Here is a 26197-nt window from a genome sequence, read left to right as displayed (position 1 = left end):
ACCCTATAATTGGTAGTCATGACTGCAAACCAGAAAACATTCTGGAAATCACTATGATGACTTCTTTACCCCTTTTCATCCATGCCAAAATATTAATATCTACAGTAAAATTATCTTCAAAAATGGGCAAAAATGAAGTCACACATTATCAAATACTAATTTCATTTTTTTGAATGTAATCAGGTAAATCTTTTTTCTTCCTCAGACAGTAAAATATTTAATCACCAACTATGTGCTTAGTAGTGGGTTAGGTGTTGGAAGTGATACAAGAGCAGGCAAAGTGTGTACCATCAGGGATCCTATAATTACCCAGGGAAGTCAATTAACAAAAAATGCCAAGTGTGATTCTCCCAGAGGTATGGTAGGAATTCAGAGAATAAAGAGACCAGAGTTCTAAGTGAAAGATCCTGTTGTGGGCAGTGTGCAAAACATATATTATTAAGTTACATTTTTCTATGTCTATACTGTCTATAAATTACAGATCAGTGTGATCCAAGGGGAACTGTATCTCAGTTCTGCCATTTTCATGGTCCAATTTGAAATAATCTCCTTGATAATATTGTCTTATAAGAAGTTTCTTTTAATAGCTGAATTTTCTTGGATAAGCTATAAAATAGGACACCAATTACCAAGTTTCATTCTGGGACAAGCACTATTGTAGTAAGTGCTTTTTTCATAGAATTCTTTTATTTATTTACTTATTTATTTTGGTGGTATTGAAGTTTGAATTCAAGCTTAAGTGGATTCCAGTGACTCTACCAATTGAATCATATCCCCAATCCTTTCTACTTTGGTCATTTTTCAGATAGGTTTGATGTTTTTCTGTTTGTTTTTGTTTGTTTGTTTTTTGTGGTACTGGAGTTTGAACTCAGGGCCTTCACCTTGAGCAACTCCGCCAGCCCTTTTTTGTGATGGGTTTTTTTCAAGATAGAGTCTCACAAACTTTTTGCCCTGGCTGGCTTTGAATCTTGATTCTCCTCATCTCTGCCTCCTGAGTAGCTAGGATTACAGGCGTGAGCCACCAGCCCCAGCAGGTTTCATGTTTTTTCCAGGGGCCACCTTGGGAACTAGATTCTCCTACCTATGCCTCCTATGCAGCTGTGATTACAGATATGTACTTTTGTTGAGATAGAGTCTTGCTAACTTTTTGCCCTGGCTGGCCTTGAACCAAGATCGAGATCTGTGCCTCCCAAGTAGCTGGGATTATAGGCACAAGCCACTATGCCTAACTTACAGTAAGATTCTAACATAGGCTCGTTCTCTTGGAAATTTGATTATGTTTGATCCTTTCCTCTCGTTTAAAAATTCTAGCTATTCAATATTAAAGAAAACCTGCCCTAAGAATTCCAAAAGGCCTTTCTTATTGGAATACCTGGTAAACTTTTAGGAATTGGGAGCGGTCCTCTCCTGTAAGAAATGAAAAAAAAATTTCAGACAAGTTTTTGCTATTTTTAAAACTTTCTACTTCACGCTAAAAGCATATTATACTATAATCAGCTCTTGTTCTGCACTAGAGGATCAAGAAGGCTCAGAAGCAGCAAATGATCTACAACCCGACCTGTTGGAATCTCAGAAGCAGACATTACATGACACTGAGGGACAGGAGGAATGGTGGTTCGGAGCACAGAGCCCACCCCGTGGCCCAGGCTGGCAAGTTTCACTGACCTCCTTGCATATCAGCACACCTTTATATGCAGAGTGGGAAACACAACAGTTCCCACCTCGGTGTGAGAACTAAGTCAGCTAATTCATATTAACTGTTTTGAACAGTGGCTGGCAATCTTTTTTCTTCTTTTTTTGGCAGTACTGGGGTTTGAACTCAGGACCTCACACTTGCACTTGGCAGGTGTTCTACCGCTTGAGCCATTTTGCCAGCCCTGTTTTGTTTGTGTTGTGCATATTCAAGATATGGTCTCTTGAACTATTTGTCAGGACTGGCTTCGAACTGTGATCCTCCTGATCTCTGCCTCCTGAGTAGCTAGGAGGCATGTGGCTGGCAGTCTTAAATATTGTAATGAACATGCAATCTCTCCCAAACAGCCCCCGTCTTTTCTAGAACTGGATGGAAAATTCAACAGCTGAGACTTCGAGCTGCCTTTCCGAGAAGCAGAAGCTTCCCTTCCCTCAGGAGCCTTTATTTTCAGGGCAGCAAACTTCCAGTATCAGGGTTTTGCCAGCCAGGTATATCTCTGTGCAATTCTACTCAGCTTTAGTGGGAAAATGGCACACACAGAATGTAATCCACTAATGTCTGTGTTCCAACAAAACTTTCTACATGGGCACTGAAATTTGAATTTCATCTAGTTTTCACATGCCATGAAATAGTATCCTTTTTATTTTTTCCAGCCATTTAAAAATGTAGATGCTCTTAACTCATAAACCCTACAAAAAAACAGACCAGATTTGATTCACAGGAGGTCATAAGTTTTCTGACTCCTGCTTTCTACAGGCTAAAAGAAAGGTAAAGAATTGATAAAGGAGTAATAATGATCACACTCAAGCATGATAGAGTCCTCCTTAATCTATGACTTATAAACATCACTTAACATTTGTCCTAAAAATGCAATTTCCAAAAAGTTAATGACCCCTACAAGCAAAGGCAATGGAAGATATTGTACAGTTCTAATGTCTTACATTTGATAAATATGTATAATTTTTATTTGTCAATTAAAAACAACTTTAAAATGTAATACATCTTAGAACATTAATAATTAAAATGTTTATTAAAGCTATTTTTCTTCACATAAAAAGCAGCTGGGTTATTACCTTGCCAAGTTAGGCCCTGTAGCCTTTCCCGGTGGGGCTGCATTCCGCTGGGGACTGTAGAAATTCTCATACAAGATGGGTGCTAGAAGAGTCATCAAGAAACGAGACAGTAAGAAGCAGGTGCTAGAGTTTGGATCTAGAATGTTCCCCAAAGGCCCCTGTGTTAGAGGCTTGGTCCCCGGCTTGGCACTATTGGAAGATGGTAGAACCTTTAAGAAGTGTGGCCCAGTGGGAAATCGTAAGGTCATGGGGGTGTGCCCATGAAGGAGATTGTGGGATCCTCCTTCCCAGTTCTGCACCCTGGCCACGAGGTGAACAGGTTGCTCGGCTCCCCACAGCAAGTGCTTCCTTGCCACAGGCCCAAAAGCAATGGGCCTAACTGACCCCTGAACTAAGCCTCCAGCACTGTGAGCCAAAGCACTTCTCTCTTACAAGTTGATTTATCTCAGGCATTTGTTACAGTCACAGAAGCCGACTAACACAACAGGTGTCTTTACATCCTCAACGACATCTGACAAGAAAGACAAACAGAATGACTTAACTAGAACCTACTCACCCTGCTGCCCCCACTCACCTGGTGGAGTCTGTCCGGTTTTGCGTTGGTTCACAAAATACTCAATGTCCTTCTCAATACTACACATTTCTAAACTCTTGCGGACTTGTTCATACATCTAACAAAAAGAAGACAAATCAGTAACCAGAGCTATGTTGCTGATAAATGTGACATGGCTTTTTTATTTACTTTTTGAGACAGGGTCTTGCCATGTAGCCCAGGCTGGCCTCAAACTCACAATCTTCCTGTCTCAGTACCCCCAGTTCTGGCATTATAGGAATGCACCATCATGCCCAACTGAAGGGGGTGCTGTTTTCTCACTCCCTCCTTTGTTAGAGCCAGCTTTCTCTTGCTCCTGGTTATTACTGAACCTAACTGGGGCTAACTAGGGGTGATTGGAGATTGAGAAAAGATACAGGATAGACAGACAGAAAGTGGGATCAGGTGTGTAGGGGGCTTGGATGGAGACACACAACCCTCATTGCTTCTTTTCTCTATCTTAATCTTTAATGCCTTACTCCTTTGCAGTTTTCTAAAACCTTGCTTCTAAAGGCTTCTTTAAAACCTCTTTCCTTAGATTCGCTCTGTCCCATGTTTTCTCTTAGCTGTTCCTTAGCTTAATTGCTCTTAAAGTCTTTTACCCTCAGGCTTGCACTGTCCCATCTCTCTCTACCTTTCTTAAAGCCTCGGTGGTCAGACTTGCTAACAACCATGCCTACAAACTGCATATGCATAACTCTTAAAGTCTGGGTCCTCTATCTTGCACTGTCCCATGTTCTCTTTGGCTTTTCTTTAGCTTAGCTTTTCTAAGGCCTATGGTAAAGTTTTCTTTGGCTTAATTTTCTAAGGCCTATGGTAAAGTTTTCTTTGGCTTAATTTTCTAAGGCCTATGGTAAAGTTCTTGGTGCAGACTTTCTATCAACCCTCCTTAGCAATCCTTTTCCTTTAGCAATTTCCCTTTAGCAATTCTTTTCCCTTCAGTAATTCTTTTCCTTTCCAAAAGCTTCCCACACCAAAAAAGCCCAAAGCGAAAAACCTAAGCCAAAGGCAAAAAGCCCCTCTTCCTCCTTCAGGGGTCTTTTATAAACTGCTTCTCTGAACGCAAACAACTTAGGAGAAGCAGCTGTTCTGCTTCTGGGGCTGTGCCAATCTTGGAAAAGCAGGTGAGCCTCTTCTTGCCTTGCTTGTGTCCAGTTCTCATTGGCTTTCATCTGCTCTCCACACCCAATGTAACATGGCTCTTTTAAAAATGAGATTTGAGCTGGGCAAGGCGGCTCATGCCTCTAATCCTAGCTACTTAGGCCGAGATGAGGAGGATCAGGCTCAAGGCCAGCTCAGGCAAAAAGTTATCAAGACCCCATCTCAACAAAACAAGCTAGATATGGTGCCATGAGCCTGTCATCTCAGCTACAGGGGAGGCCCTAGGTAGAAGGATCCAGATCTAAGGCCTGCCCTGGGAAAAAAGTGAAAGAATAACTTAAAGCAAAAAGGGTTTGGGCACGGCTCAAGTGGTAGAGCCCTTGTCTAGCAAGCTCGAAACGTTGAGTTCAAATCCCCCAAAAAATGAGGTTCAATGAATAGCTGACTCCTTTCCAAATTTTGTTGTTTTGAAAAGAAACAGAAGACATTCTTAACTCCCAGATTCATGTAAGGGCTTTTGGGCTATTAATGTTTTTTTTAAAGATGCCAGCAAATGTATCTTTATGGTTAGACGAAAACTTTGGCTGAAAATTTATAATTAAAAAAAAAACACGGATGGAACCAAAAACTGTAAACCAAGTCTCATATCACAAGATCATCCACACACAAATGCTAAGGCAATTACTTAACTTGAAGAACACTTGTTCCATTCAATTCTATGGGTTTTCCAGGTGTTTAATCAATCATCTAAATTAAATGTCCCACCTAATCAAGGAGAACTATTATCAGGTTGAGATTAGCTCATTTACAAATCTGAGATCTGGGAACCCGATTACTAATGCTGTATCCAAGTCAACCCTGGATAATGGCTGTGACAATGCTTTGAAGAGAACCTTATCCTTGGAGTGACCATTAGCCTGGGCAGGGGTCAGTCTGCTAATACTTGTTGCGGTTCTCAGAGACCCCATTCCAGACTGGAGTGGTCTCTGGGGCTCACATTCATGCTATGACATGTCTATCTTCCATACATTAAACTGCATCTGGATTCTCTTCTCTGCTCTCCTAACTTAGCTCTGAATTTCTTAATTGGAAAGTCATGGTGATAGCCAAGCATGGTAGTACACACCTATAATCTCAGCATTTTGGGAGGCTGAGGCAGGAGGATTATAAATTAGAGGCCAGACTAGATTTCATAACAAGACCTTGTGCCCCCCCAAAAAAAGGAGAATGAAGAAAAGAAAGAGAGAGAGAAAAGAAAGGAAGGAAGCAGAAAGGGAGGGAGGGAGGAGGGAGGAAGGGAGTAAGGGAGGGAGTGAGGAAGGAAGGAAGGAAGGAAGGAAGGAAAGAAGGTCAAGTCATGGTGATAAAATGTACCAGAAGACAGGTAGGTCATATGTTTATCTGGGTTCTTTTATCAAGTCACTGTGTGGCTTTGGACAAGTCACTTTACCTCTCTGAGCCTTAAATGTAAACAGGCAGGGGAGGGGGAATGAACTAGTAAGTGTCTATGGCCCTTTCTACTCTAATGAATCCAGTACACAGAGCCACAGTCGTCCAGGGATGCTTCTGACTTACATCATCACTTGTGACACACTGTTGTGACAGATGATTCACGTGCAACCACAGTGCATTCCGGAAGAAGTTTATTCGTTCACATTCCTGAGCTTCAAACGCCTACAGAAAAACCAGCACTATGTTCATACACATGCAGAGAAAGGGGCCCCTTGTTTATGCTGGCTATGACAACAATGCCAACCCTCAAATATCATTAAGCTTTTTGTCCAGTTTAGGACACTCCTGCCATCAGAAAAGAAGCCCAGAAACTCTTACAGACACAAATGCAAGTAGACTCTGATTTCGTCACAGCACAAACAGGCCTGAATTGAAGGCAAGCAGTTATGAGGATCCCAGACACCAACATTCTAACCTGAGTTCCAGTAACATTTCCAAACGCCCAATGGACAGCCCCTTCCTCCCGCCCCGCCCCAGCCTGCCAGAGCCCCAGTTCAAAACTCTGCTCTTCCACTCCGGGATGAACGAACTTGGCAAAGTGGCTATAATCATTGAATCTGGTTCATGAGGGCATAGGAGTCTTTGTACTTGTCTTTTTTTAATCTTTAAGTTTTTCCTTAATAAAAAAAGTTAAAATAAAAATTGCCTTAACAATCTTTTTCGGATATATGCAAATACAGCATTCGACAAATCAGGCTATTCAACACAGTGCATGTTCTATTTAACAGTGTTTGTTATCTGTTAATGTGTTTTTAAAATATTAAATACCATAGCTATTGCACTTTGAAACTTTTTTAATATAAAAAAGTATATGCAAGAGTAGAGTGACTGGTATAATGAACCCCTGTGTAAACATCAGGAGTTTAAACACTGATCACCTCAACGCTCTTCTGTTTTGCTGATACACTACCAACTGCCCTACTCTGTTTATCTTGAAGCAAATGTATTTATTCCACCTGTAAATATTTTAGTACTCCTGTACAGGTACTTAGTACTTACGTATTAAAATATGGCTATTGTATTACAGAATATTTTAATAGAATCAGGGAGCAATATACTCAATACCCACATAACAACCACTTAGCTTTATAAAAAATTTTGGCTACTGGGCTGGCAGAGTGGCTCAAGTGGTAGAGTGCCTGCCTTGCAAGTGAGAGGCCCTGAGTTCAAACCCCAGTACTGTCAAAAAAAAAAAATGACTACTGCTAAGCATGCTGACTCCCACTTGTAATTCTATCATTTGGGAGGCTGAGGCAGAAGGATGGAGAGTTTGAGGCCAGCTTGGGTTACACAGTGAGTTCCACACCAGCCTGAGTCACATAGCAAAAACTGTCTCAATCCCCCTCCACCAGCCTGAGTTACATAGCAAAAACTGTCTCAACACCCCCCCCCAAAAGTTTTCTGGACATATTTGCATCATATTTAGTTGAAGTCCTCATGTGATATGTGACTTCTCCAAACTCTATCACCTTCCTCTTTCCCCAGAGATAACCTTAATATCATTATTCCCACACAGGTTTATTTGTTTTTGAGGTACTGGGGTTTGAACTCAGGGCCTACACCTTGAGCCACTCCACCAGCCCTTTTTTGAGATGGTTTTTTTAGAGATAGGGTCTCTCGAATTATTTGCCCGGCTGGCTTCAAACCACAATCCTCCTGATCTCTGCCTCCTGAGTAGCTAGGATTACAGGTGTGAGCCACTGGTGCCCAGCTAGCCTGCACAGGTTTTTAATAGTACTTATGTATCCATGAAATGTTTATGATATTGTTTTGCATAAAAATAGCCTTATTCTAGGCTTTTCATGTGAGTGTGGAGTTAAGAAGATAAAGCCGGGGTGGCAGAGGGGCTCAAGTGGTAGAGTGCCTGCCTAGCAAGCGTGAGGCCCTGAGTTCAAACCCCAGTACTGCCAAAAAAGGAAAAAAAGAAGATAAAGCAGAAAAGAGTGCTTTAGTGGGGCCACAGTATCCCACAGTGTCAGATAGAGGTGATAAGTCAACAAAGATTAGCAAACACAATGGCCAAGTGAGTGTGTAGCTCAGTGGTAAAGTGCTTGCCTAACATGCATGAAACCCTGGGTTCCATCCCCAGCAGCTCAGAAAAAAAAAAAGAAAAAACAGAAATAAAGGAACCACAAGAAAGTCTTACTTGACCTCACGCCAAAGGGATCCCTAATGCCCTCTGAGAAAGGAGAGAGCAGAGCTGCAGGGAAGCAAACCTCACACTGGGCCAATGAGGGCTTGGACAAGTCCTTTAAAAAGTTTGATAGGCTGGGAGTGAAGCTCCCTGGAGGAGCTGGGTTTGATCCCAAGTGTTCGTGCACACACACATCCACACACAAACATCCACACACAAACAGGAGAGGGTAGCAGATGGGAAGCAAGAGCTGATGGTTTTTGTTTTGAAACAGGGTCTTGCTTTATGCTGGCCTCAAACTCATGATCCTCCTGCCTCAGCTTCTGAGTGCTGGGATTACAGTCATGCATCATCATGCCCAGCAAGCTGGTGGACTTTTTGTTTTTGTTTGTTTGGTTGGTGGAAGTGGGGTTTGTACTCAGGGTTTTGCACTTGCCAAGCAGATACTCTACCACTTGAGCCACACCTCCAGTCCATTTTGTTCTGGTTTTTTGAGGGGGAGATGGGGGTCTCTTAAATTGCAAGACTCCAGATCTCAGCTTCTCAAGTAGCTACAGTAACAGGTGTGAACAACTAACCCCCAGCTCAGCTGGTGGGTTTTAAAGCTAGGAATAAGCTGAGTCTGTGTACAAGACAACAGTAGTTCACATTAAAGAAAGCTGGGCCCAAGGTGGCAGAGAAAGGCCAGCAGCATGGGTAAGAGCTTGATAGGACAGTGAGGAGCCCCTTTTCCACTCTAAGAAGGGAGGAGAGTGCTGTGAACCGTGGTTCTCATTCTTGAAGTCAGTGGTAAGAAAATGTGACACAACATGGTGACAAAAACTTTAGGAAATTTTTTCTGAGAAATTGTGAGGTCATGTGCAGAAAATGAAAGAATGTAGTGTGAAGAGAGTTTCTGAAAACCTCCAGAGCCTGGTCACCAGCTATCTGCATCCCCTTTAGAACCTAGCAAGTATAGGCAAGGCTCTCACAGGTAATTATTATACTCAACCCACCATTAACTGTCTCTGCTGGTTCTTGCCCATGCTAACCGAACGTTAGACTAAAGCTATGGACAGAGCGTGGTCAGGATGGAGGGGAGGCCGAAAGATAAGGTTTGGAGACACTATTCCAGTTCCTTCCATTCCTCACTTAAATTCCTGATGTCTAACTTGCCCTTAAGCTCATTAGCTGAATGAAAATTGGGATGCTAAAATAAGAAGACAGGAGTCTACAGTAAACTCTCAGGTTCTACGTGCAAGCCCCTCCCGCACCCCTCCACTCCCCGCCCCCCCACCCCGCCCCCTCCTGAGCAGCTTCCAGGTACCTCACAGGCCCTGACGTGCTCACTCTGCCAGTCTTCTCGGATCTTGTCCATTGTGTTGATGTGTGACATGTATGCTTTGTCTGCAATGGAAAGGAGGGGCCTGTCAAGAGTTGTGATCGGTTCAAAAGGCCCCATGGAGCTCTGAACACCGGAAGGTTATAATTACTCCCTCCTCCTCCTTTTTTTTTTTTTTTTGGTAGCAGCCATGTTTGAATTGTTTTTGTTTTTACTATGTTTTATTAGCATTCATTAATAGTCCAAAGGGGTTTCACTGTGATAATTCCATAGATGAGTACAATGTACTTTGGACAAGTTCACCCCTCCATTATATTCCCTTAGTTCCCAGCCTGCCTCCCCAACTCTTACTTTCAAACAGCTTTTGGTGGGTTTCACTATGCTATTTTATATACATATATAAAATCCTATTCATCCCCCACCCAGGACACTGTTCTTCCCTTCCTCCTACTGTGGATCTATCTTTATTGTAAAGCTACCTTTCACGGAGACACAATTTAGAATAATGTAAACCCCACCAGTACACCTCCCCATCTACAGGAGCAGCTCACTCACCTGAGTCCTCCACTGCAGTCTTTGAAGTTGCCAGTTTCACAAAAAGCTGTGAGGACAAAAAAGATCAAGAGATCAGGAATGCTGAGCCAGGCTTCAGTAAGCAAAAGCCATATAAAAGCAATGACTATGCAGAAGCAAGTTCTAGTACAAGTCCTGTCTGCACTTCTATCATGAGCAAATATTCAACTTTCCCTGGAATCTTCTCACCATTAGAAAACAGCAGGCAGGCGCCAGTGGCTCACCTCTGTAATTCTACCTACTCAGGAGGCAGAGATTAGGAGGATCACAGGTTCAAAGCCAGCCCCTGACAAATAGTTCCCAAGACCCTATATCGAAAAAACCCATCACAAAAAAAAAAAGGGGGGCTGGCGCAGTGACTCAAGGTGTAGCCCCTGAGTTCAAACCCCAGTACCACAAAGAAAAAAGAAAACAGCCATAAAGCCCTATGTCTGCCCTCTGGTTGCTGGTAATCTTATATTCAGATTTTATAGTATTAAATTTCCAATCCTCCCAAGCAAGAGGCAGCCCGGCAATGAAGAACTCATGGGCAGAGTTTTGAAAAGAGAATTAAAAAGGAAAAAAAAGCAGGTTTAATGCCATCACTTTTCTCCCAAATGGTTACATTTCTCTAGTGCTTTCCCCAACCCCAAAAATGTGACAAGGGTTTTTTTCTGGTTCGAAGGACCCCAACAGCCTGAAAAAAGATATTGCCATGAGCTGAGAGTGCAGGTTCATTTTCTATTAAGCTTTTTGTCACTGTTGTTGAGACAGAGTCTCACTATGTGGTCTAGCCGACCTTGACTTTGTGATCCTCCTGCCTCAGCCTCCTGAGTGCTGGGATTACAGAAGTACACCACCACTCCCGGTCCTTGGTTGACTTTAAATTGATAGACATAAATCTCAAATTTTTCAGGTTGTGGCCCTCCTAGGTACCTTTTCTTGTTGCTTTGGGTTTGCAGCGTTGGCACTCCGTTGGACAGCCTGCTCCGCCTCATCTTTGTCCCGGCATTTCTGCTCATAGTTCTTCTTCGCCTTTGTTATTATGAACAAAAAAGGACCAAGACAGGTGAGCAGACTAGCCCTGAAAAGCTGTCGCCTAGTCCTCCAAGCCCAGCACAAACAGGGCACTCAGGTTACTGCTGTGATCCCCACTAGACCACGGGCTCTCAGACGACAAATGCCCTTTTGAACAATCTTTGAAAGGTCTCTCCAGCCATAGTGCTCTTCCACATTATGGAGGGAGTGGCAACTCGCTCAAGGAAGTAATAACTCCAATTTGGTAACACGAAGTGCAGGAGCTTTAAAAATTGACTAACATAAAAGATGGAAATTGAAGCAGGCAAAATCAAAATGTTTATGTGATATGTGACTCTAAGGTGTGTAATCCAACGTACATGTAACCTTCCTAACCCTCAGATGTATTGCAATCACTTTGTCATCAGTACCAACTCATTCTAATTCTAATTAGGCCTCAGTATTCTAATATGTCTGGTCACAGTCCTGGGCAGTGGGGAGGGTGCCAGTACCATCGTTTCTTTCACCTTAGTAGAGTCATGTTCCTTTTAGACTTAAATAATTCTGTTTTACTTAGTTTAGAAGTAGGCCATGATTTCTCCTGAGCCAATATTGCTGCCAGGATTATATAGAAACAGCTCACAAACTATAATCATTAGTGAGTCAAGGAAATTATTTTGTTTCAACTCTGGAAATAAAGCTTTAACTTGTTTAAACAAGGAAAAGCTTTGAGTCAAATAATTAGCTAATAAAATAAAAATGATAGGAACAAAACGCTTGACTAAGAATGAAGACACTCCCTTTGGAGTCCTTGTTTGGTTGGTTTCTCCCAGCCTGCCAGGAAACCAGAGACACAGTGTTGGAGGCTGAGGGTGCATGTTCAAATCCTAGTTGCTATTGTTCACATTATCTTGAATAAAGTAGCCTCTCATGCCTCAGTTTACCCATCTGTAAAGTAAGGATTTTATATATAAATGCACATAATAGATATTTATTCCCAAATACATATGAAAATAAAAATCAGATATAAATCGTATTTCTATACACGAAATTCAACACACAAAACCATTAAAATTCTGATAATAATTCAAAACAATGAAGTCTCCTTTGGAGCGAAGGTTTGTTCTCATTAAGTATGTCACTTATACTTAAGTGACATAGTATGCTTCCCTATATTAATTGGCATCTCCTGCAGTTCAGTTAGGGTCAGATTTTCAGTAAATGAGCTTACAACTCTTTCCATATGCTGTGCATATAGGAATAGAAATCCATAATTTTTCCTAATATTCATGCAATAAGACCCATAGAAATTCTTTTTTATGCAACAATATATTGGACACAATTTCTCTCTATCAAGCATGATCTCTATAGCTCAAAACTTTTTTGTGGGAGTACTGGAGATCAAACCCAGAGCTTTGCACATACTAGGCAAGTGCTCTACCACTGAGATATACCCTAGCCTTTGGCTTTTTGAGATAGGGTCTCTATATGTAGCTCAGGCTGACCTTGAACTCACTGTGTAAACCAGGCTAGCCTTGAACTCTTGATCTTTCTGCTTCAGCCTCCCAAGTGCTGGGATGACAGTTGGGTGCCACCACTCCAGCTTTGACACATTCAATGGTTGTAAAGCACACACACACACACACACACACACACACACAAACACACACATTTTATATATGTATACATATACATATATATTGTATATATACAGAAGTATGTGTATGGCATATATCCCATAATATATGGCTAAGTGGTGGATATTATCTTGTTTCCCATTTTTTTAGACATAGCAATACTCTATATTTTGAGTAACATGAATTTATCTCTACAGGACAAATTCCTAGAGGTGTAATTATCTGGCAAAATAGTACATACATCAGACTTCCCTCCAAAATGGATGCACTCGTTTATGCTTCTGCTGATAGTATATGAGAGTACTATTTCCTGACACTGTCACCAAGTTTACCTAATATTTTTAATCTTTTCTAACACTGTGGTGAAAATATCAGCATTTAGTTGCCTTATTTGCACAGCTTGTATTATTAATGAAGTGATTTATCCTTTCTACTTCATGTCTTTTTACCTACTTTTCTACTGGAACATTTTTTAATTTTAATTGGCTTCTAGAAGCTCAGTGTACATTGGGAACACTAACCAACTATAAATTAGAGTCACAAATATTTTTCCCCATGTTTCATGTGTCATAGATGTATAGGGTATTATTCCCTTCACTATAGAGCTATCTTAAATTTTAGTGTTGTCCAAGCTATTGATTTTTTTCTATCCTCTTTTGTTTTTTAATTTGGCATGTTAAGCAGTTCTTTCTTAATTGTATTTTTTAACACTACACAATATAGTCAACCCTTCCTCAGTTGTCAGTCACTAAATTATTTATAATTTTCATTATTACAAGTAATTGAACCTGGGTGCCAGTGGTTCATCCTGTAAGCCTAGCTATTCAGGAGGCAGAGATCAGGAGGATCTCAGTTCAAAGCCAGTCAAGGAAAATAGTTGTGACACCCTATCTCGAAAAAACCCATCATAAAAAAGGGCTAGTAGAGTGGCTCGAGGTGTAGGCCCTAAGTTCAAACCCCAATACTGCAAAACAAACAAAAGCAAAAATAAAACAAGAAGTCGACATGTTCATGCTTTTGTTTTTCTTATTTTGGATGATTTTGAACACAGAGTGTTAGTTTCTTAGCAGAAGATTGATGGGCAAAGGTCACATTTATGGATCCAAAAACACATTGCAAAAATGCACTTTTAAAAGAGGCATTAAAAGATGGAGCATATACACGATTCCTACATGTCTCTACATTAGTACAATTAAAACCTAGCATAGTGTATGAAGCAATCATAAGAAAACTGAAAGATGAGAGAAGGCAGGCTGGTTAATGACCTTAGACCAAAGAGCAACCCAACAGTGAGGTCCCTGGTTTCTTCTTGCCTCATATATCATGGACTGAGAGCCAAAGTAGCAGGCAACCGGAAACACCAATAGTGTCACATGCACACACACACACACACGCACACACACACACTAGCCAAAAGATTAGAAAAATCCCAGCCTAGCAGAACATAACCTTTAGAAAACAATCATTTTCTTGAAGCTAAACACCATATAAAAATCTGCCCCAACACACAGACACATGCCAGCAAAGGCCAACTGACAGGTCTAAACTTCTATCATGGCCAGACTGGAAAGAAACACTCAGTTCCGCTGCTGAGTAGGCATCAGAAGAAAATTGGGAGCTGAGATGTTTGATCCCACAAGGAGGTAACATGTCCACACGAACACTGGGCCAGTGGAAACCAGGTAGGGCACCTGAACTTCCACCTCAACCTGGCAGCAATGAGGTTCTCCCCCAACACTGTCGTGGTCTAATGAAGTCAGAACTTTGACCACCTTCCAGGACTAACAGGGCCACACCCACCTTGTGGTGTCAGTGGAGACTACGGGGAGACCTGGACTTTTACCTCAGATAGCAGTAATGAACCAATGCCTCACTTCCCCCTGCTAGAGTGATATCAGAGAAAGCCAGCTAAAACAGAAGGTTTAAATAAGATCCAGAGTCTTATGACCTAGTACTCACATCCAAAAATCAGCAGAATACACTCAAACCAAGAACCAGAAAGATATCAAACTAAAGAAAAAAGGCAGTCAACAGATGTTAACATCAAGATGATCGAGATATTTGAATTATCTGACAAAAGATTTTGCGTTTTCATTTTTATTTGTTGGGACTGGGGATTGAATCCAAGATCTCACAGATGCTAGACAAGTTTACTGAGCTACAACCTCAGCCCCTGTGTTTTCATTTTCTTTCTTTTTTTTTCTTCTTTTTTGGCAGTACTGGGGTTTGTACTCAGGGCCTCATGCTTACTAGGCAGGCACTCTACCACTTGAACCACTCCATCAGCCCTTCTGACAAAGATTATAAAGCAGTCATTATAAAAGTATTCAACAAGCAATACTTAAAAAATATAAATACTTGAAATACATAAAAAGTACATGGGATTTTCAAAGAAATAGAAAATCTCAGGAAAGAAATAAAAGATGGAAATTTTAGAACTAAAAAATACAATAGCATAACAAGAGAATGGAACAGACAAAAAATAAATAATAGAAATTACCTAACATTAACGAGAGAGAAAATAGGCTGAAAAACCATAACAGAGGCTCAGGGACCTTTGGCATGTTCCAGAAAGAGAAGAGAAGGAAGGTAAGCTGAAAACACACTTGAAGAAATAATGACTGAAAAGTTTCCAAATTTAGCAAAAAATATAATCTACATATTAAAGCTGATTAAATTCTAAACAAGTTAAGCCCAAAGAAATGAATTCTAAGACACATAACTGAACTTCTGAAAACTAAAAATAATGAAAATATCTCAAAACAGAGAGAATAATGACACCTTATCTTAAAGAAAAAAACTGGGGTTGGGGGATTTAGCTCATGGTAGATTACTCGCCTAGAAAGTACAAGGCCCTGGGTTTGGTCCCCAGCACTGAAAAAAAGCAAAAGAAAAACAAAAGAAGAAGAAGAAAGGGACAGAGAAAGGGAAGAAAGAAGAAAGGAAGGAAGGACAAAAAAAAAGGAAGAAAGAGAAAAGAAAAAAACCAACTTGAAGACAGTAAGTTTCTTATTAGAAACCATAGAGACCATAAGGAAGTAGCAAAATATATTACAAATGCTGAAGGCAAAGATTGTCAATACACAATCCCATATCTAGGGCTAGTGGAATGGCTCAAGTGGTAGAGCACCTGCCTAGCAAGCACATTCCATATCCAGTGAGTATATCCTTTAAGAAGAAGAAGAGGAAGAGATGGCTCAAACAATGTATGCACATATGAATAAATAAATAAACAATAATAAACAATAAGAAAGATATAACTGCAAAGATTTAAAAAAAAATGAGAAAGATATTGGACATGGTAGTGCAAGTCTGTAATCTCAGGACTGAGGAGATTGAGGAAGGAGGATGAAGAGTTTGAGGCCAGCATGGGCTACATAGCAAGTTCAAGGCCAGCCTCAGCTACATTGCAAGATCCTGTCTCAAAAAAAAAACGGGAGGCAATGAGGATGTAGCTCATGTGCAAGGCCCTGGGTTCCATTCCCAGCACCACAAAAAGGAAGAGAAGTCAGAAAATAGAATGGTGATTGCCAGGAGCTGGGGAGACAGGGAATGGTTTCAGTTTCACAAGATGAAAAGAGGTAGGCAGTGGTTATGGCTGCACACGATTATGAATGTATTTAATACTATTGAACTCTGCACTTACAAATGGTTAGGAGAGTAAATTTTAGGTTACACGTATTTTATCACAATAAACAAGGTAGAAAAAAATGGAATTACAGGGAAATCAAGATACTCTTAGATGAAAGAGGATTTGTCACTAGCAGAGTTCTCTAATCCAAAGAAAACTGTATAAGAATAAGCCTTGGAATATTCAGAGGGGAAAAAAAAGAGAACATGGCAAACAAATACAATATTCTTTCCTTCTCTCAAATTTTCTAAATTATTTTGTCCGTGGAAGCAAAAATTATAACACTGGTTTTATGGTTTAGTTCTGAAGTATCACCCAAAGGCTCATTGCTGAAGGTTTGGCCCCCAGTGCAGCAGTGTTCAAATGTGGTGCTTTTGGGAATGATTGGATCCTGAGGGCTCTGACCTCCTCAGCAAGGTCAGTGATGGGCTCATAATTTGATAATTTGATGGGCTATTGAGAGGTGATGGAAATTGAGGAGGTGGGACCTAGTTGAAGGGAGTGGGTTTTTGGGAGCTATATCTTACCCCCAGCTCCTTCCTTGCTCTCTCTTTATGCTTCCTGCAGCTTTACCCCACTTCTACTCTCCGCCATAAGTTTGGCCTCACTTGAGGCCCAAACAATGGCACCAAGTAACTATGAATGGAAACCTCTGAAACCTATGAATAAGTTTTTCCTCATTTTAAGTTGTTTCCTTGGTCTTTCTTTCCTTCCTTCCTTTCCTCCTTACCTCCTTCCTCCCTTCCTTTTTCAACAGGGCCTCACTATGTAGCCCAAGATGGCCTTAAACTTACGATCCTCCTGCCTCAACCTCCCAAGTGCTGGGATTACAAATATGTACCACCACACTCAGTCTGTTTTCTCAGGTATTTTGTCACAGCAACAGGAAACTGACTAACACAACTGATATAGCTCTAAATAAAGGTAGAGGAAAAAAATGAAGAAAATTATATTTTAATAAGGCTTTCTCTTTAATTGTGAGAAAACTTGCCCTAGGTTTCTCAAAGCATAACACCTCTGGGGGGAGAAGTCATATATTCACCAACACAGTTCTACACTATCATCATTCCTATTTATCGGTTGCTTTTGATCAAAGAAAAAAGCAAAGTAGCAGAATGGACTGCATTTGCCATCAACATTGGTGACACTTTCATACCATGACATAGCCAGAACCATCATGATGATACATCTGTACTAAGATACAGTCACACCTGTTCTAACAGTAGAATATGTTGTACTCATTCATGAAAAGATTCCTGAGAAGCTAGACTGAGATTCCAAGTAACTTGTCTTACTTATCTTGCCAAGCTTTTTTTGTGTGGGTGTGGGTGTGGTTTTTTGTTTTTTTCTTTTTTGAGGTACTGGCACTTGAACTCAGGGCCTACACCTTAAGCCACTCCACCAGCCCTTTTTCGTGATGGATTTTTTTCAAGATAGGGTCTCCCAACCTATTTGCTCAGGCTGGTTTCGAACCGTAATCCTCCTGATCTCTGCCTCCTGAGTAGCTAGGATTATAGGCATGAGCCACCAGCGCTGGCTTGCCAAGCATTTCTAATAAATTCCTTAAAGAAAAGAAGACTTTTACAATTCCCACATGTCTTAAAACAGGAAATGAACACTCAGTAAAATAAGTAAACATTCAAAATTCAAATAACCACAGAGTAAAAGCTTAAATACAAGATAAACTGTATATATACTATATGATTTTATGTCTTGGCCTCAAAACTTAAATTGACTGGCTTCATTTTCCCAGGTTACCAGAAAGATAACACCATTGTATTTTCATCATCTCATTTCATCTTTAACTTTCCAAGCCCTTGAAAAGAAAGCAAGCCAATCCACTAAAGATTGTTGTTCTGATAAATAATGACATTGTTGAACTGTTATTTGAGTAGAAATATGCTTATATACAGCACAGGATTTTAGAAAATGTCACCATTACCAAAAAAAGGCAATAAAGTATGACTCACATCCATGGTTTTCTTGAATTGTGAGTTTCTTTGTTTATGGGCAGCATCCATTACAAGCTCTGTCTGTGAAGAGAGTAAAAGTACTCAATTAAACACAGAAATTATTATTAATACCTGCTTATCCTGAGAGCGAAGCATTCAACGTGCATTGCTGCATTTAATCCTCACGCCATCCAGGAAGTAAGTATACTATTTATTACCCCATCTCACAAATGAGGAATCTGCAAGACACAGATCCTACATAATTTGCCCAAGGTCTTATGGCTGGTTAATGATGGTAGCCACCTTTGAACTTGGGCCATCGGACATCATCATTCAGTGATCACCTTAGAGCACTCTCTCCAGTAAATCTGGAATAAAGAAACTTTGGCTTCAAAAAGGAATTTTAGGACTAGGGACATGACTCAGTGGTAGAGTGCTAGCCTAGCAAGTTTGAGGCCCTGAGTTCAATCTCTAGTATCAAAAAAAAAATTGAAAATTTTGTTAAAGCATCATTTATGTTTTAAAATGGAAGTTCATTCTGCAAGTTTATGTCACAAACTTTTTCATTTTTTGAGACAGTTCATTCTGTAGCCCAGACTGGTCTACAAAACTGGTTGAATTCCAAGTTAGATTTGTAATCAAATGCAACAATACAGAAACAAGAACTGAGAGATTAAGAAAGCATGTCGAGGGCACCTTGACTTCTGCCTTCCATTTGACCTCTGGGTGTGAAACCACACAGGAAGAATGTGACCTTTTCCTCTGAAGAAGATATAAGAAAGTAGAACTTCACCCGGAACTTGTGATCCTCCTACCTTAGTCTCTCAAGGGCTGGGATTACAGGCACATACCACCATGCCTGGCACCAATGACACACCCTTTACAGCAAGGTACCCAGGCAGCATGAAGGGAATGTGTTGGCCGGACAGCTAAGAGAAGTTGCTGTTATATTCTTTACCCTATCTAACCCAACAAAGGTTCACTTGAGAGAGATTTCTGCATTGTGGCTATTATGTTAGAACTTTCATTACTCAAAATATGGTGCAATAACAAAGATGTACATACCTCTCAGATATAATCAGAGTAGCTCCCATTTATCAAGCACTTACGTGATAAGCAGTTTTCATGCATCACAACAGTGGGAGGTGCTATTATCTCCATTTTCTTGATGGTAATGAACTTGATTAACTTACCCAAAGTAATAAAGTCAGCAAGTAATAGAGCTGAAATTGAACCCAGGAGCCTGACTCCACTGCCCTTGTTCCTACTCATTACCCTAAATGACCATCATCCTTACAATCACTCTATAAAACCAAATAGTGTAAAAAATTGAGAGATGCAATAATATAAAATGAGCAGTGACACTGATTTTGTTTTAAAAAATGATAAAAAATTACATTGCAAGTTTTTGTCCATTATCATAAAACACAAACGTGGATGAATATTCAAGATATTTGGATGAAATACTTGAGGTAGTCTCACTTCAAACACAAACTTTGTGGAATACATAAAATTCCCTTGAGGGAGCCCCAATGGGGCCTTCAAGAGCTCAGCAGTCATCTTCCAACCCAGGTGAAAGAGAATTACCAGGGGGTGGCTATTCTCCTGCTAATGGGGAAGATGGTAGAGACACAGAGAACAGTCAGATCTTCAACTGGAGCCTCACATGGCAGATCCTTGTCATGGCAGGCAGGGAGTTATGATTGACATGAGTAATTATGTCCTGGTGCCACAGGGAAGAGCTGGATTTATTTATTTGGTAATGGTTCCTGATTCTCCCAGGCCACGGAAGCAGATCAGTTAGCAATACTAGTCTATGGCACAGTCCTTTTAGTCCAAGTATAGACTTTGTTTCTCTTCTAGTTGGAGCTGCTTCTATTTTATAGTTGGTGGCCCAAGATAGGTCTCACTATCTCCAAGTTCCACACAGCATCTGCTTCAAGCACCTCTAGGGTGTTGAAATTTCCATCATTAGCCAAACCTTTTCATTTCCTATCTGTCTGCAGAGATTCCTGGCATTCAACACTTGGCAGGAAGTTAGGGGCATGGCTCAAGTGGTAGAGCGCCTGCCTCACAAGCATGAGGCCCTGAGTTCAAACCCTAGCACCAAAAAAAATAATAATAAGTTGGCAGGAACCTAGAAATCAGCCACCCTACTCTAACCCAATAAGGGTGACACCTGGGTAGCTTTGCTCAAGGTCACTCAGGAAGTTAGTGGTAGGTCTTCAGGCATCAGGTCAGCCTCTGTCTGCTACACCACCTTGATCTGTGTCTCCTCGTGTCCGTGATCACGAACAGGGTGACCTACTCATGGTGACCCCAGTGAGTTAAAGGTTCTCTTTCAGGTCTTTTTGAGGAAGAGTCTCTTCCAGGACTCAGACTTTTTCTGCTCAGACCAAATCCAGTGGAAATTTCCAATTCTGTATTGGTAACACAAAGGAATGCAAAAACACAATCATCTCGCTATAGGATGGGAGAAGCCAAGGGGAAAGGGGAAAGAAAGGAGAGATTTGTGAATAACCCAAACAACCTGCAGGCAAATCGCTGAAATAGGTATTTGTGGCCCATTTTCCTGTCTGCCTATGTTCACACTGTGTTCTGAAAACTAGGCACATCCCTCTAGGTAACACGTTGGCGCCTGGCTTTGGAGATGACTGTCTACACAGGCAGCACAAAATCCTCCTATGACCCTCCTAAAACTGTGAGCACCAGAGGATAGAGTGACTGATATGTGTGGTCTTTGGCATGCTAGGGATATTTCTGGGCTGGGGAAAAACCTCAGCATCCTTAAATGTCAAGACTCCTGAGAATGAGACCCCAGGACCCCTCTGGGGTGAGAGCCTCCCCTCTCACTACCTCACCTACAGGTCTTTCACTGCTGGGTTTATTGGCAATATTATTTCCTTTAGGAGGCTTTCCCTAGCTCCATAGATGAGGTTATGTGTCCCCCTGTGTGTTCAGATGACACCTTCCTTTCTGCTACCACCACAGAAGGCTCCTCATGCTTTAACCTGATTCTGAGTCACATCAGTCTGTCTGACCATGCTCTATGCTTAGTGGGAGTCAAATAACCATGTCCATCTTAGTGTCTGCCCTCAGAAAACATTAGTTGTATTTGGGAACAGCCATAAATGTCTGGCCAGCCATTCTACCCACACTTCCCTGCCCTAGTTTTTTAAAAGAAACCAACTGATGGCTTTCTTTGATAAGTTAAAATGGCTTAATTTCCAAGAAGTGGAAGACCAAAAGCATGTAGTTTCACCATTAAAAAATGAGAAGTTAGCATTGGAACATTTTTTTCCTAGTGTTTAAAAAAATTCTAAATACAGAAGTGGTGCAACCCCAGAATTCATTGTGACACATAAAATTACAAATTCATTAATAAACTTTGGACTTCTCAAAGTTCTGAGGGTATTTTCCTGCTGTAGTGGGAACTTGGAGGACAGAGGGAATCAAGCACAAAGTACTTTATTGCTTAACAGAATTCAGAGCATGTTCTAACTATAACTATTTGGTCCATGTAACTTGTTAAGAGGGGAAGTTTCAGAAGCCTTGCAAAATTAACAAAATTCTCCAGGAAAGGACCAGGCTACTCAAAGACACTTAAAAACATGAGGAAATGACTCTCCACTCCTCATAATGGAATCATGTGTGCCTGGACACTGCTTGTCTAAGGCATTTTGCTTCTGAAAAACTGTTATTCCCCTAGAGAGGAGGGCAAGTCTGGCAATGTCAAACAAAAGGGTCTGACCTTCTAGTGTGTATAACATACATACTATTTCTGCTTGGAAAAAGGTTTGGTGCCAGATGCACCCCTCAAGCCTGACACATAGGCTTGAGATAATATGTGAAAGTGCCTGACATGGTATTCCTGAGATGTTCACGTCTGCCCTGTCTTCCTGGTAAGGGGCACAGCACAGGACAGGCTAGGAAATGGGAAGAGGGAGTATTTTGCAAAGAGAACCTCATGACATGACAATAGGCAGGCAGGCTCTTAAGATAATGCCACCCACCCAGAAGCCAGTGGCTACCAAAGAAATTGGACCTAGAGTCCAACTTAAAACCATGGCAAAATCACCGAGATTGAGGGAAGGGTAGAATCAACCCCAACAGCGGCTGTTTACTAGATATACATACTTCAGACAACAACCTTAGGGAACAGGGAAGGGCCAGGATGCAGAAAGGTTTCCAAAGGGACCTCCAGGAAGAAGAAATAGGTCACCAAAAGACTATACAGAGTTGTTCCAGGAGACCGAGGTAGAAATCCTTGGGTGCCAGACAGGGAAGAATTCATCCCCCATGTGAGGGCCAGAGTCTCAGTCCTGAATATGTAAAGAAATTCTGGAAGGCTCCTACTTGGGTTCAGGGTCAACCCAAATATACAAGTCTTTCAGGAATGAAATAGCTTGATTCCTATAACTCCCTAAACATTTGTCAGTATTATTGACTCTCTCTCTTTTTTTTTTTTTTTTTGGCAGTAGTGGGGCTTGAACTCAGGGCCTTCACCTTGAGCCACTCCACCAGCCCTTTTTTGTGAGGGGTTTTTCGAGATAGGGTCTTACAAACTATTTGCCTGGGTTGTCTTAGGACCATGATCCTCCTGATCTCTTCCTCCTGAGTAGCTAGGATTACAGGCGTGAGCCATCAGCACCTGGCTAGTTTATTAACTCTTGTTCACTCCCTTCTCCTTCCATGTCAATAAAAACAAGCCTGCTTTGCATCATTACTTGCAAGACAAAAACAACTTGGATATCCCAGGATCTCAGTTTCTCTATTTGTAAAATAGGATTATTGGACTACATTGTGGACTTCAGACAGATCATGAGTCTCCTCCACTTCTCCACCCATCCCTCACTGCCTTGCCTAAGAGGAGTGTGGTCTGGGAGCCCATCAGCTGGGATGTGCTAGACATACACTGAAGCCAGAGGGGTCCCTTTTCCATCATAGTTTTAGCGGTGGCAGCAGGTCTGAAAAGATGAGGCATGCTAACTGGACCCCTGAATCCTGCAGGAATTTTTAAAAGGAGGACAGGCCTGGGTTGCAGAAATGGGTGCAGAGGCATAAGCACCTAGACTGAGTCCCCACATGGGGATTCCAATGAATGATTTCTCAGGTTAGGAAAAGAACATGAATGGGTTGGGGTATAGCTCAGTGAAAGAGCACTTATCTAGTATTCTTGAGGCCTTGGGTTCAATCCCTACCACAGAAAGAAGAAAGAGAGGGGAGGGAAGGAAGGAAGGAAGGAAGGAGGGAAGGAAGGAAGGAAGGAAGGAAGGAAGGAAGGAAGGAAGGAAGGAAGGAAGGAAGGAAGGAAGGAAGGAAGGAAAGAAGGAAGGGAGGGAGGGAGGGAAAAGGGGGAAGAAGGAGGTAAAGGTTTGATTGCATCAGGGTGGAAGCTGTTTTTCTACAGAAGGAAAGGCAACATTTCAACAAATGCACAAAACCAACCTTTTTCCGTTGGACCTTTTGCTTTTCCCTGAATTCTTCCATCTTCCTGGCTTCTTCTCTTAGAGTTTGTGCAAGCTGAATGTGACATTGGGCCACATTGTCTACTTCTGCAAAAAGAAATTTTTAATAAGACAATAATCAAGGTCTATATATGTCCAAATTCAAATATACAACACTATATAAAATTATACACACACACAAACTACTAAGCAGAACAAGTGGTAAACTCAAGACTGGTTCAAGGGCTTTGGGCATGGTTAGCAACCATAAGGCCCTGAGTTCAAACTTCAGCACCACCAAAAATTTTAAAAACTAACTAGGTGCCAGTGGCTCGTGCCTGTAATCCTCGCTACTCAGGAGGAAGAGATCAGGAGGATCTCAGTTTGAAGCCAGCCTGGGCAAATAGTTCTAAAAAACCCATCACAAAAAAGGGCTGGTGAAGTGACTCAAGGTATAGGCCCTGAGTTCAAGCACCAGTACCACAAAAAAAAATAAATAAAAAATTTATCAAGCTCCCTCATGTTCCCACCATGGCCCTGGACACTAAGACAAAGGCTAAAAATTGTTTCACTTAGCATCCTGTCATTGTTGCTAACCTGCTGTACGTATGCCCAGGGCTTGGGAGGAAGACGCAGCCAAGGTTCCAACTCACAAAGTTTACATTCCAGGAAACATTACTAATGCTACCACAATTTCACAGTGTTTCTTCCTTCTCTTTAGATGACCTCTCGGTGTTCTTTCCGTCTCTAACCGCTCATGAGCCTGATGAGTTAAAGAGGGAACAACACACCTTCTATCGAAGAGTTAAGAAGAATGTTTATTTGGCTAACATTTATACCTGGGATATGGTGGCATATTTATTTCTGATTTCCTCTGTGGCCTCTGGCTTGTAACTTCCTCCCCAAGGAGGATCATGAAAGCCCTAATCCTCCTCTGCCTTTAGCTGGCCATAAAGAAATTATCTGGCCTCCTTGGCATGACAGGAGATCAGATGACCTCCTCATTCCAGAAGGTTCCTGTTCCATACCTGGAGGTAGGAATGCTGCACAGAGAAGCCAAGAAGAATCAGAATCGACCGGCTTTGCTGGGTTTGTCCACTCAATCTATTAGTAAATGAGCCGAGGCAATGAAGTCTCTTTAAAAACCCGAATGGACTGGGTCCCAGAAGTTTCCCAGCCACTAAACACACGGAGATTCCAGGAGGGTAGCAGTGGCATTCTCTGAAAAACCATGGAAGTTCCATGCTTCTGCTCCCCCATCAGCCGCACCCCCCATCTGTATCCTTTGTAATATCCCTTGTTATAAACCAGCCGGTGTGAGTGAACCATTCAAGCAAATTAATAAAGGAGGGATTACAGGAACCCTGATTTATAGCCAGTTGGTCAGAAGCACAGTTAAAACAAACTGGGGCTTGGGAGTGGCCACTATAGTGGGGGTGCCCCTGGGACTGAGCCTTCCACTTGTGGCATCTGACACTATCTCTAGGTTGATAGTCTGGGAAGAGAATTGGGTGAAGAATACCAGCTGGTATCAGCTGCAGAAGAAATTGCTTACTTGCTAGCAGTAGACATCTTCACACATCTGTGCCAGAAGTTTTCTGTGCTAATTGTTGTGGTGTGAAGAGCAGAGGAAACAGACACCATGTTTGTTCAGATACAACACCATCAGGCTACAGAAACACTAGACACATGTATCATATATACCATGCCTGTTAATGTCCTGAGTCCCCAGCATTCTAAAGGACAGAAAACCTCAGAGGCAGGCTCAGAGCAACAGGCCTGGGGAACAAAAGCTGTAGCTGAACTTGACCTCTTGAAGAGTAAGTGCTGAGCCTCACCCTGAATATCCCAGCTCCCAGTTATCACCACACTAGAATAATCAGTAAATAAAAATTTGCAGGTTGAATTCCAAGTTAGATTTACAATCAAAAACAACAATCCAGAAACTAGAATTTAGAGATTAAGAAAGCATGTCGAGGGGAGGGCATGGTGACTTCTGCCTTCCATTTGATCTCTGGACTTGGGAGCCAAATAAATAATTACCCATCTGAGAAAAGCCAAGATGGCCACACAGCAAGACAATGCCTCTTCCCCATGAAAAAGATGCAGGAAAGAACTTCACCCCAGCAGACATGAACTCTGATAGTTTCTCTCTCTCTCTCTCTCTCTCTCTCTCTCTCTGTGCACTGGGATTTGAACTCTAGGCTTCATGCTTGCTAGACAGGCACTCTTCCACTTGAGTCACTCTACCAGCCCTGCTGACCATTTTGGCATTTCTAAACCATCTGTTTCCTTTCTTTCTTTTTTTTTTTTTGGCAGTACTGGCATTTGAACTCAGGACCTTACACTTGTTAGGCTTGCTAGGCAGTCACTCTACTGCTTTCTTTGCCATTCTACAAGCCCTTTGTATTGGGTTTTTTTCGAGATAGGGTCTCATGAACTATTTGCCTTGGGCTGGCTTCAAACCATGATCCTCCTGATCTCTGCCGCCTGAGTAGCTAGGATTACAAACGTGAACCCCAGCCTCTGTTTCCT

At 41.6% G+C, this 26197-nt stretch overlaps 1 protein-coding gene across 1 annotated transcript in view; it reads right to left on the bottom strand.

The window, feature by feature from the left end:
- Window positions 1–26197, bottom strand: part of Pstpip2 (proline-serine-threonine phosphatase interacting protein 2) — a 71759-nt gene that overhangs the window by 4532 nt on the left and 41030 nt on the right. The window contains exons 5-13 of the mRNA XM_020165054.2: window positions 23664–23770; window positions 18234–18296; window positions 10915–11013; window positions 9982–10027; window positions 9412–9491; window positions 6035–6133; window positions 3341–3437; window positions 2767–2848; window positions 1373–1407 (exon numbers count right to left, since the gene is read on the bottom strand). Coding sequence (XP_020020643.2) covers window positions 1373–1407; window positions 2767–2848; window positions 3341–3437; window positions 6035–6133; window positions 9412–9491; window positions 9982–10027; window positions 10915–11013; window positions 18234–18296; window positions 23664–23770 — 708 coding nt within the window. The remainder of the gene's footprint in view (window positions 1–1372; window positions 1408–2766; window positions 2849–3340; window positions 3438–6034; window positions 6134–9411; window positions 9492–9981; window positions 10028–10914; window positions 11014–18233; window positions 18297–23663; window positions 23771–26197) is intronic.

This window comes from Castor canadensis, chromosome 4, assembly GCF_047511655.1.
Source record: "Castor canadensis chromosome 4, mCasCan1.hap1v2, whole genome shotgun sequence".
In the NCBI taxonomy this organism is placed as follows: Eukaryota; Metazoa; Chordata; class Mammalia; order Rodentia; family Castoridae; genus Castor; species Castor canadensis.
Note: the sequence above shows the minus strand (reverse complement) of the source record. Positions and strands in the feature narration are given on the sequence as shown.